At 37.1% G+C, this 13225-nt stretch overlaps 1 protein-coding gene across 7 annotated transcripts in view; it reads left to right on the top strand.

Moving 5' to 3' along the window:
- The window catches only part of SLC4A4 (solute carrier family 4 member 4), a 192196-nt gene that overhangs the window by 162663 nt on the left and 16308 nt on the right, over positions 1-13225 (top strand). For all 7 annotated transcript variants that reach the window (XM_075202433.1, XM_075202423.1, XM_075202397.1 and 4 more), the window contains 6 exons: positions 213-326; positions 646-807; positions 2404-2582; positions 2747-2819; positions 6736-6804; positions 10458-10631. In XM_075202433.1, coding sequence (XP_075058534.1) covers positions 213-326; positions 646-807; positions 2404-2582; positions 2747-2819; positions 6736-6804; positions 10458-10631 — 771 coding nt within the window. The remainder of the gene's footprint in view (positions 1-212; positions 327-645; positions 808-2403; positions 2583-2746; positions 2820-6735; positions 6805-10457; positions 10632-13225) is intronic.

Below are 13225 nucleotides of genomic sequence, written 5' to 3'. Positions count from 1 at the left end.
ATATTTTGAGTACATGTCACATAATGCTATGCTAATCTCCACAAATACGATTTAAGTAAATATAAACCAATGCATTTGCTATTTTAGATTTCTACAGTCTGTGGATCTACAGTTATCCGTGGTTTTCCTTTGACAGTTTTTGCTTACTGTTTTTAAATGTATGATGGACTTTACTGATTAATGGACCTGTTTGTGTGTGTTTCATATTTCAGGCCAGGAAACTCATCAGTGATTTTGCCATCATCCTCTCTATTTTAATTTTCTGTGGAATTGATGCTCTTGTCGGAGTTGATACACCAAAGCTGATTGTACCTAGCGAGTTTAAGGTGCGTGTCATAAAACGTGTATATTATATTAACACTTAACAGATATGACTACCATAAAGTTAAATTAGTTTTGACAGAACTGTTTGTTAGCTCCTGTTCATATCTGTTCTTTGTCATTTTAGACTAGTTCATTATGTTGGTTTAGTCATGCATCTAATATATGTAATATGTCAAGAAAAAGAGATTGGTATTGGCTTAATAAATTGTTTGGGCCTTACCAGGACTCTGGATGTTGAATGCGTTGATAAAATCAGTAAAGGAAAAGTTGCCTAGATGTGCTGGCCACCTCATTTATCAAATCACTTTCTCTTCCTTTAAGCCAACAAGTCCTAACAGAGGCTGGTTTGTCCCACCCTTCGGAGGAAACCCTTGGTGGGTGTATCTGGCTTCAGCTCTTCCTGCTCTTCTGGTCACCATCTTAATCTTCATGGACCAACAGATTACTGGTGTCATTGTCAACAGGAAGGAAAACAAGCTTAAGGTTTGTCTAACGTTATTGGCTCACTACATTCCTCAACAGCATTTCTTCACATCTTGATCAGAAACCACTAAAATATTAAAGAGTGTGCTACAGGCACCATTTATTTATTTATGTTCAGACACCGAGATGTTTCCACACATGCAGCAGGGTTGTGTTACGGAAGATTTCACCGGTAGTTTGCAATTCCATCCTTCATTTTGCCCTTGTAAGCATGCCTTAATTAGTGCAATTAATGTGAATAGAAAATGGTATTTTTAATATTGTGTTGGACAAGACTAATATGTTTTGAATAATATAGCAATTAAAATAATTAAATGGTCTCTGTATTTGAATTTGCTACTTTGCTGTCTTAAATGAACCCATGCTCAAACTGTAAATATGCTTTTAGGGTCTGGCCATAATGTGTTTGTTTTGTATATTTAATTGTGTTGGGCCACCACTTAATATACAAACTTTTTTTCTTTACTTAATGTTGTTTTTAGCACTCCAAATACTTAGGTTGGGATTCCAGACCAAAGATGCATGGTGTGAGTCATGATGTAAACCTAAAATGTGTCACATGATTGGCTCGTATCCAACCAGGTGCCATCCTCTCCGGCCTAAAACGCCCTGTGCAGTGTATCCCAGCTGACTGCATGAAATAAATAATTATTATGGATCATTAAATGGTCAAAATGAAAATGCATAGTTTTCAGTGGTAAAGTTACATATTTAAAAAGACTTAATCAATATAAAAATCTTTGGCATACAAAAGCTAGCAAGTGATATGCCAATATGAGTTGATTCATAGCCACTTAGCCTGAAGAGATTAGAAGATCAGCAGTAACAATAGGTAAAAAGTTCACTTCATATGCAGTATTTACTATCCTTTCCTTAGTACCCAACAACATTTAGTGACTTACCTGGCTAGGTGATAAACCATCTATGTGAAGAATGAATTTTCTTTCTTAACTTTTTTTTTTAATTACATGTTTGCTGTTTGTTATTTCACCATCAAACTTGTAGAAAGCCTAAAAAATTTACTTTAAAAATATATATATATATATATTCCTTGACTAAGACATTTCTTTTCAATTGAGATATTTCACCTCATGTCAGATTTGTAGAGAGGTGGGATTGTCTTGGTTTAGCAGTGTGGAAAGGACAGGTTGTGAGGTCTTGGTGTACTTTGCTCCACAGAAGACCTCTGCCACAGTTCAGTTTCCAGATCAGTTACTGAATGTAGTCCATCAATAAAGGTCATAACATAAAGAGCAATTCAGTGCCACCCAGATATCATTGTACCAAGCATAATTAAAGAGTGTTTCCCACGCTGCTAAAATATCCATTCACTTTCCTGAAATAATTTTGTGTGTAATCTTACCCATTGGTTCTCGGGTTTCCTGTGAGTGATCTGTCTCAATATGTGGTAGTATTTCATCAATGGAAACCTAGCTGCATGTTGTAAGACCCTTTGTCATGACATGAGTAGTCATTATACCGTCTCCATAATCAGCACAGGGGTACCATGATCTACCCTGTGGTGTCTTTAAGATACAAGTGATGTAACTGTTTCACTTTGATTCACTTCAAAATTTTCACTGTATTTTTCTCCAGAAAGGGGCTGGTTATCACTTGGACCTGTTTTGGGTAGCCATCCTGATGATTGTGTGCTCATTTATGGCTCTTCCTTGGTATGTGGCTGCAACTGTTATCTCGATTGCCCATATCGACAGCTTGAAAATGGAAACTGAGACATCTGCTCCTGGGGAACAACCTAAATTCTTGGGAGTGAGGTAATGCACCATTTGAAAACCAGACACACACATATTTATTTCTATTTAAAATATAATTCCATAAATTATAACATTTTGATGTTAAAGTGAAGTATTTTCGGTACAATATACATAATCTGCTTCCCGTTCTAGAAATTAAAATGTTTATTTTTTATTGGTTACAGGGAGCAAAGAGTTACAGGTGTCATGGTGTTCCTATTGACCGGTGTATCTGTTTTTATGGCACCCATATTGAAGGTAACAAACTATGTTTGTATTTTGGTAATAGATTCAGCAATTTTCCTAACGTTTGGTAAAATTATAATAGATTAAAAGGGAACTCTCACTTTCACTGAACTCTATCTCTCAGTTCTTAGTTTTTTTCTTCTGCCATTTCGATCAGTAATAGATGAGCTCAGGTCTGTACATTGGACACAGTCCTATCTACATAGCAGATTCTGTCATGTATAATGACAACGTAGATAATCAAATCTGCCTGGAAGACATGTTTTCTGAAAGTGGACCTCCCTTTGCTTTGCCTTGCAGCAATACAATACGTAAATTATTTACATTAAAGTTTAAAATAAATTTATACAGCCCCCTTTATAACACAACTCTTGCTTACCGCCACGTATGTTTTCTACTCAAAAAATATATTAAAAGGTATGAATACCCTTATATGCTGCCCTCCTTATACCATCACTTTCATGCTAGTTTTGGTCTGTGTTTTTACTGGGCTACATAATGAGAGCAAATGTATGCTTTACTTAAGCTTAAGACTTTAGGCTGCATTGCCACCTAGAAAAATACTGCCCCTAGCCGGAGCCCTGGTGATTGCTCCGTGGAGCCATTTTTCTTGGGGTTTCTACATTTCTCACAGCCTGGGCCAAAAACTGGGCTGTGGTTTGAGCTTATAATTAGTCTTTCTGCTTACACCCCTCCTCATCCGCCATTTAAAGTTGGTGAGCTGTATTCATTTCTGTATTACATTACCAGCCTGGGGCTCCCGTGAAGGCTCTATGTTGATAGTGCAGCATTAAAAAGGTTTTACTTGGATGTATATGGGACACCACAATATTAATGTAAATTAATTCTACATAGATGCATTTAAATTAATTTACATGTGTCCTTTGAGAAGCAAGTATCATTGTAACATACACTGGCATGTAACACAAATGAAATCAGTACTGCCAGCTACTGTGCTGTATATCTGTTTGATGTTCTTTATAGTAACTTTTTAGTTCAGTGCAAGCTGCACGTTACACTCTGTAAGTAATAACACAGGACGCCTCTCTTTGAGATATCAGTTTATGCTCTAAATGTATCAGCATGTTATTGTCTTGTTTTGAAGAACTTGGTACAGATTTGTCATTGTCAGCTCTACTCATTACACAACAACACTGCTGGACTAGTTTGTGACAGCTGTAAACTCAAGATGGCCGATCACCAGCATCTATATAAGATTCTAGCGTTTTTACTAGTATAGACAAGAGGGACATCGGTATTATATTATTATACCTTTCTAAACAAAAACAAAACATATAAAGGGTATCTTCACCCAACTTTTCAATGTATATTCCCCTTCATGGTTATGTCCACATTGACAATTTTCCAGACATTATCTTGGAGATGCCTTGTGGACTGTAAGCAGAGATCAAAAAACATCCAAAACTGTAACTAAATGCACATAAAACACATGTAAATATATGTGTGAACCCCCCCTTTCCTCATTTTACACTCATAGGGGTAGATTGGTCAGACCTTCTGAAAAGGATAATTGGATGTGTTGTCTATGGCAACCAATCAGATTCTAGCTATCATTTATCTAGACATTCTAGGAAATTATAGCTGCAATCATTGATAAATCAGCCCCAGAAGTTCTTAAAACTGCAAACAAATGCATAACTACCTCAAACCTAGGTACTTTGTGAAAATGCTAGTAAACAAACATAAATTTAAATAAACACACCAAAATGGATGTGGTACGTATACCCGATGACTACCATGCCTAGAGGCGTGGGGTCCACTCAAACTCTCACATGACGGCTATAATACCTGTCGCAAATGCTGCACATCTATATAAAAGGTATGTAGATGTATAGTCACTATCGCAGTGATCGTAATCGTTATTTTTATTCGCTCACATTCTTGTCGTGTGATAGTCATCGTGAAAATAACTACCACCAAACAAAATGTAGAAACACTAAAGCAATGTGTTAGCTGCTATTTAATCATTATCAGTGTGCACATTGCTTTCGTGTTAACTAATTCTACAGACATGTGTATACACTCGCACATACTGCTGTACACCAAACAAAATTACACACAGATTGCCAATCACACGGAGCTCTATAGTTATCCATAATACACAAGTCAGCCGTGTAAAAGTTAGGACTTGACATGAGGTTGTGAAGAGAGCTGTGTATAATGTATTGTGCTTATTGCCCGATTTTAGTCTGAGCCACTGTTTATATTGTTGCTCATATGAACACCAGAGGTGCAGGCCCCAAAATCAAAGATCATAATATGTGCACTATTTTCAGAGCAGTTTTCTTGTGTTGCGTTCCATTCAGCGCGCGGAAAGAAAACATTCATGTGAAGAAGTCTAATGTTTTGATGTGCTATTCCCTACATAATTATTATTCTCGTGCTCGTACAGAGGAATGCTCTATATTTTTGATAAATAAAGACAGAAAAGGGGATTTTTAAATAGCAAACCCCTATTTAGACAGACATTCATAACTTAGTAAGTCTTAAGACAGAGTCCATGGATTTTAAATGTGTGACTGCCATCATGTGGTGGATTAAATCTGTGTAAGTGCAAGAAGTATTAATATGTGCACAGCATATTAATATACTTCAGTATACTTCAACTACCAGTTTTACTATTAGCAATCACTTTAAACAAAATGTGAAATGGACTACTTAAGCCTGAACATTAATCAAAATATCCCTGATTACGAAACAATGTAATTATTGGCACCTAAGTTCTATACAGCTTTGTTGCCAAGGTCACAAGGATTTGGCAAGTGGCTTAATTAACTTATTGTGCAAAGTAATTTCTGCTTCAGTCAGGAGCTGGTGATCTCACTGAATGAAGTAAAGCCTAACGAGATGCCATGTAAATGATATTTTGCTGACAAAAGAATAAACTTTGCATTCCATTTTAAAATATTTGGAGACAACTGAACAGAGTTTTCATCCTTATCTTGCTTACTGTACTTGCACCTCAAAATATTAATGTTTATAGAAATGATCTGCTGTCTTTGGTAAATTGTCCAAAGACATTTGATTGCCATAATTTTTGCATGACTATTGTTCTCCTGCATACATCTTACATGTTGCTAAAACCCGTGGCCACTGCCCCCACGGCCTCAGCTGCACATCAACAATACTAATGTAATAAGCTTCAGCTGAAAGCCTGTTCTTATAAATAGACCTTATAAATAGACCTTATAGATCTACTCTTGACAAAACAAGAAGCAATCTAAGAGGTTATTACCTTTTAATAATGATATTCTGTGCAAAATAATGGCCTTAGAAATCCATACTAACAAAGTTTACACTAAGAATTACTTCTCTGTAGCTAATCCTTCCGCTCTCCCCTCTGCATTATCATAGCGCTGCTTGATAGTCTCAATACTATTGCGGTTAGGCGGTTGGGACCGTAATTCAGTGCAGTGATATGCAGGATCAAAGCTCAGTGCTCAAGCTATGGGCCCACCACATTTTCCATACCTGATTACCCATAATTCTATACTTTGGAGATATATTCTATATTAATCACTTTTGAGTTAAACCTCACTGTTACACCAATGGGCTCTAACTGCTAACCTTAAATCCACTATCGTAATCTGCCATGGTTAGTGTGGGAGGATTGAACTGCCTGGCACTGCAGGTGGCACATACAGTGTACTTTAAGTCATTCTTAGTATAAAATATTATTTATATTAGTTTGAATGTCTCAATTAAATTTTGTTAAATATTTATAAACAATTTGGCCAGCACTGTATGTTTCTATCTTTAGAGCCTTCAGACTAAATGTTAATGAGAGGGTATTGTATTTGTATTGCTTATAAAAGACAGTTAAAGTAATTTTTCCAAATTTTAGCAATGAAATACTGTCATTTTGTTTAGTTATTTCTCTCATACTGTTTTGCTTATTATTTTTTAGTTCATCCCAATGCCTGTTCTGTATGGTGTCTTCCTGTACATGGGTGTGGCTTCCCTCAATGGAGTACAGGTATGAAAAGAAATATATCCATTTTCCAGAAAAGTCTTTGTATTAAACAGACACTGTCACCTTTTACCAAACACAACTACAAAACTGACAAGATGTGAAGGATACTGTATCTCTACCTTAGGAGGGAAAGATAAATTACATATGTGTATGTGTTTTAAGTATTAGATCCTACAGATCATAAAAGTTTGATCTACCTGACATTTACCACTGATTATATACACTCTGTATGGTTAGAGTATATCTACTGGCTACTTCCCCCTCACATTTAGCTATGGTTTTCCTGGGAAACCATTTGAACTGCAAGGAAACATGGTATATGTTCTCCTTCCCTGACACCTTATTTTCCTGTCATGATTAGGGGATCCCTTTTCTCCTATAGTTCAAATATGGTAACATCTTGCACCAAGGTTATTCTTTTACAATTGGGGTCTCTATACCTTTTAAATATCTATGTATATATTTTTCAGGAGGAGTTAACCTTTAAAATAAACTTTTTTTTCTGCCATTTTCTTGTGCCAAACACTATACTACAACATAAACATAATTGGAGGGGTCACGTGACAGGGGGTAGGAGGGGGCGTGGTGACACTGTTGCATCACCATAGCCCCACCCCCTAGTAGGAAATGCCAGAATTCACTGCACTTTATAGTGGGGAGCGGGGCTTAAAGTCTGGGAGGGCTTCCTGAAATCCTTGAGCCTCCTGGAAATTCTGGGAGAGTAGGCAAGTATGCTATACAATAGCATTAATATTGACAATTTTTGGGGAGATACAAATGTCTGCAAAAATTTTGCTTTGAAAGTTGGAGGTGTTATGTTTGAGACATTCTTAAGAGTTTCCTCCTTGAAAATCCTGCAGCAGAACACAATCAAAGCAGCATGATCTTGATACAATCTAATTTTCTACTATGTACACTGTGACTTATATAATACTGATTTAAAGTTGTTACCCATCAGAAGCACAACTAAAGCAAAAACAATTATGTTTATTAAGCTTATATAGTTTTGATTGCCACATTTGTTTTAAGTGTAAGGGACTGCTAGGACCCAAAATTAAAATTTTCAGATATTAACAGTCAAGGTAAAAGTAAAATATTACATCCGCACTTCAGCTGAAGATCCTCCCATGTCCTTAGGAGAGTGTCCTAATTGGATCCAATACAGTTCAAAAATGCTGGGTCTACAGGAGTTTGAGCTGCTGTGACATCACTGTCCCTTTCCCTGCTATAAATCACTAATTCACATGTACTTCTACAAAGCAAATCTGCTTAGCTGTCAGTCAGTGTAGAGAAGTGCTTTCTTCCCAACACAGCAACACGCTGCAGAGGTCTAAAACCACCATGGTGGACATACACCAGTTACACAAAGATAAACCAGGTTATAACATTGAGATATTTACCACTATAAGAGAGGCCCTAAGCTGTAGAAACAGGCCCCTCCATGGACCTCTACACTAATTTTGATCTAAACAATTGTAACGGTTATCTGGATGGTTTAAGGGTAGAAGGTTGACTAGGGGTTCAGCCTTCCCCTTTTCTTTACTTAAACCAGGTACTAGCTCCCTATTCCATCTTACAGCAGCCCCTATCAAGTTTAAACCCAACGTTTTTTTCATCTATCCAACAAATGTTTTTTTTGCTAGTATAAATAATGAAAAGATTAACTAACAATGACGTAACTGCATAAACAAAGTAGAAAAACAGAATGTAGTCACTTTCAAATATCTAAGATTAACACTTGCAATGGAAAGCATTATTACATTATTACATACACAAACTAGAGCTAAATGAGCGTTCTCCATTCAGAAAACTGTGCACAAACACACGCATTGTAGACCTTGTTGATGTCAACTGGACTGAACATAATGTGCTGTCAAAGTCAAATACAGCCAGTCATAGAATATGTGAATCTTATTTGGTATGTTTGCCCACGTTCTGTCTCAGGAAGTGAACTGTTTGTGACTTGTTTAGCTGTATGTTACAAAGCCGTTGTTTCTTAGAAACGTTTCTCAGCAATGAGTACAGTTTTTCCTCCTCAACGATTTATCTGCAGTAGGGCGCTTTATAGCTTGCAGATCAAAGAACAAGACATTAGCAATAAATGATGTTTTGGCTTGAGAAGCTAAAGTATTAGCATTCAGATTAGGTCCTGCTCTCACTTTTGAAGTAGTAAACTGACGCTCATATAACAAGATGTCTTTTTTCATCTATTTTTACCACCTTGGTTTCTTTTGGGTGCTCAAAGCAATAAAACGGTCATAGGACAATACCTAAGCAGACAGCAGACTCAGTTATGCAAGTCTTTGTTCTTTATATTTATTAATACATGTAATAACATGTAGGGTTGTAAGACGCCTCACATGTTTGGACTGTAATACGTGTAGCTCTGTGAGAAGACTATTGGACCTGTAAACTAAATACTTGATATGTCTCCTTGCATGTGCTGCATGTTTGACATTTTCCTAAAAGATATTCAGTAATAGTTAAGTTTGGATAGTATCATCATCAGCTATTTATATAGCGCCACTAATTCTGCAGCGCTGTACAGAGAACTCACTCACATCAGTCTCTGCCCATTTGAGCTTACAGTCAAATTCCCTAACATACACACACAGACTAGGGTCAATTTGATAGCAGCCAATTAACCTACCAGTATGTTTTTGGAGATTGGGAGGAAACTGGAGCACTCGGCGGAAACCCAGACAAACACAGGGAGAACATACAAACTCCACATAGATAAGGCCATGATCAGGAATCTAACTTATGAAACTGTGAGGCAGAAGTTCTAACCACTAAGTCACTGTGCTGCTCGTTTTTTTAAAAAGTAGTTTTATAATGCATGCAAATATTGTTGTTAAAATACTTTTAGTTAGGTTTTAAGAAGATGTTAATAAATCTACTAGCAGAACTCATTTAGTACATTTGTCTTTGTATGTTTCTTTTCCTCATATTCCCTTTATTTCTACTCAGAACCCTCCTGTCAATCTTATTTATATGCTATGGTCCTCTCACAAAACAACAGCCTAGTTACCTTGGCCTAGTGGTAGAATGTGGGTCACGGTTTTTGGGATTTGGCATCGTTGTTGACATGGTTAGGATTCAGAAGACAGGGGTTATGACAGAGATTAGCGAAAGATGTATAAAAAATAACTCCCTAAATGTGCTCATTGCATGTAAAGCGGGATTTCATTAAAACGTTACTAAACACTATTAGACAAACAAAAATGTGTATAGTAGTAATTATTCAACTTGAAGTATGCCTAAACGTGAGCATTTGCCATTTTTGCATTTTTATCATTTTTAAAAATAAGTCACAAAAAACATAGTAATATTAAAAAGTACTTAACTATATCTTGTATAGAGGTCATGTTGGAACATACAGTACACTTTATCCAAGGGTGCCTACATTTACCATTTATCACATTTCAGCAAGTCTGACAGACAATTTCGTGCCAGGTTGTGGTATGGGATCTGACTGCACCTGTTAAATATTTCAGTGTAATATTTTGGGAAAGTGTAGTAACATTCATCATCAGAAAACATCATTTGAACACAGACACACACATTTGAGAGATCCATGTTCATGTTTCCATCTCGAGCCCAGATGTACATACTTTATATAACGTTCTTTGTATCCTCCTTCCTGTTTCCTGCAGTTCATGGACCGACTCAAACTGCTTTTAATGCCTGCCAAGCATCAGCCAGACTTTATCTATCTACGCCATGTTCCTCTGCGCCGTGTGCACTTTTTTACATTCATTCAGATTATATGTCTGGCAAGTCTCTGGATCCTAAAATCCACAGTGGCTGCAATTATATTCCCTGTTATGGTGAGTATTTGTGTTTTTTTACAAAATTGTAATCTCTCATAAATTATTTATATTTATGTCTAAAGGATTAGTTACACTTGTCCATGAAGTTTCTCGCATGCCGGCTCCAAGTGTTAGCGGAAATGGTCAATTCCAATTTACATTCCCTTATCTATTCAAATTTTTACAACACTGTATCTCACAATTTATCTGGGAGGAAAACTGTCCACAGGTCAGAAGGCAGGTTGGGATCAGCTTGGGGTCAAGGCATACCAAGCTTTAGCAATTTAAACCTGGCAGCGCAGGTCGCTCAGTGAATTTTATGGAGCAGACCGAAGTCCGCCAGAATATGGATACTAGTGGAGGTGGAAAGACTCAGAGTAGCCTCTCTCTCTGCCTTCCTCTGGCTCCCATGACGTCTTCACCCTAAATCCTTTTCACACCACACTGATTGCTTTGTCTCTGGTTATCTGAGATAGGACTAACAAACTCTGTGAGTTACCTCCCCACCCTAGCCCTATCATCTCAATTGTTGATAGTTGAGGATGTGTTCTTCGACAGTCTCACCGTGCATATGCTCCATGGCTGACAGGTGGCATAAGGAATGTGAATGATATAACACTTGGACACTCGTTCACATCCAGTCACAGTTCAGCATCCCCAACAGGAACTTCTGTCAGTTCCTACAAATAAGGCACTTCCACAATACCACTAAAGGGTTGTTAACCATTAGACCCTTAAAAACCTGAATCCTTAAGCCAGCGCAGGGATTTGACAAAGTGCTTACATTTCCATGATATAAGCAGAGCGTAAAAGACCCTGGACCTGTTCGTAGGGATCCTTGTGAATTGGCGTGGATAGTGGACTTGAGCGAGACACTTAATATGACGACTGGAAAGAAACAAGAGAAAACCCAGCAACAAGCTCCATTTGCGTATGAATAATTGAAAACACTAACTAGCTGCTCTATTGATGGCACTATGTCCTGTCGAGTATAAATAAGATTAATCCAGATGTCTCTGACAGACTCATTCTTGTATATTTGGTGGAACTGACCTAACCTTTCAGCCTTCTGGCAAGACATTAAAAACCTCATAGCCATGGTGGTACAGATAGATGTTTCCCTCTCCCGTAGGTTCTTCCACTGAGAATCCCATTCACATCCCAACAAATTAATAAAACATATTATAGAGTGTTCCACCTGCTTCTGACTTGAAATCAATCACAGCCCCAGCGAGACAATGCATTATCAGCAGAATCTGACATACATATGCAGGATGCTGGTCATATATTATATACAATAATTACTTTTCTAAAACCTGGGAAACTTGGGCAGCATGCTTCAACATATTTACCTCCCATTCTTAATTTAATCTATGCGGTAACATGTAGGTCACAGTAAGACATTTATCTTCCTTACCAATCGTCTTGGACCTCCCCGCCACAGTGTTATGCCACGCCGCACATGAACCCTCACTGGTTCTGTCCCTCCCCCAGATCTAAGAAAATTAGATCAATTACAGTTCTAGAAAAATAATTGCGCTCAACTATAATATCTGATATTTTTTTATATGCAATGTTCATCTGCATTATGAGCATCTTGTCCATTCTATGTATTAAAAAAAGCTTCTAAGAATTTATAGAGTATGCTTACTTTTTCTGTGTTGGACTTCAAAAACAAAGATTAACATGGAATCACACTGAAAGATATACCTATAGTTAGATCAAATTACTTCCAGTTAAAAGATTTATGAGATTGTTGAAGTGTCAGAGAGTTAAGTACAGTGTTTTGGAAGACATTCTAAATGTTATAAAGAAATCTGTGTTTATGGTCATTGAATTGTGCAACAAGTTGCTTCTCACAGACAGTATAATTGAACAAGGAAGGCAAGGTTTGAGGCTGCTGAGTGTATTAGGGCCCAAATATTTATATTAGCTATCATACCTTTTTTAATATCTTATTTGTCGAGTATATTTATCATTGAAAATATATTTATTCTATGGGGGGAATTCAATTATCACCGTAAATTTAACCCGGCTTTCTGAGCTGCGAGCAAAAAGCCGGCATTGAATCTACCGTAATAGCGGTATTTAAGCGCACTATTTACAGTAATAAAGGTAATAGTGCGCAGGCCACGTTACTTTTTACAGTAACGCGGCCAATTGAATTCCTCCCTATATTAGTTGTGGTTCTACTCACTGCAAGCGAGCATTGTACATTCTGTCTCCTTTCCACATGTATTGAAGCAGTCACAGATTGAAAACAAGTAATTAATTCTAGTCTCCCATTCCACAGCACGTTTTGTTAGCTATGTGTGGTGCTTGTAGATAATTAGCTTTAAGTTTAAAATAAATGAAGAATTTTCATCAGTGCATTATAGGAGATTATGAGATAGAAATCGCTAGTAGCTCCTGGCCTTGTTCTCATGCTCATTCCCATAATGTTTCTATTGTAAATGCATTAGAGCAGTGGTGGGCAAACTCAGTCCTCTAGGGCTACAGGCAGTTCATGTTTTTAGGATTTCTTTAATCATGCACAGCTGAGTTAATCTATTTGGCTGGGTCAGTAATTATCCCACCTGTTTCTACAGACAGAAATCCTAAAAACATGAACT

Source organism: Mixophyes fleayi, chromosome 1 (genome assembly GCF_038048845.1).
Source record: "Mixophyes fleayi isolate aMixFle1 chromosome 1, aMixFle1.hap1, whole genome shotgun sequence".
In the NCBI taxonomy this organism is placed as follows: domain Eukaryota; kingdom Metazoa; phylum Chordata; class Amphibia; order Anura; family Limnodynastidae; genus Mixophyes; species Mixophyes fleayi.
The sequence above is the reverse complement of the archived record's forward strand: the minus strand, read 5'-3'. Positions and strand labels throughout refer to the sequence as shown.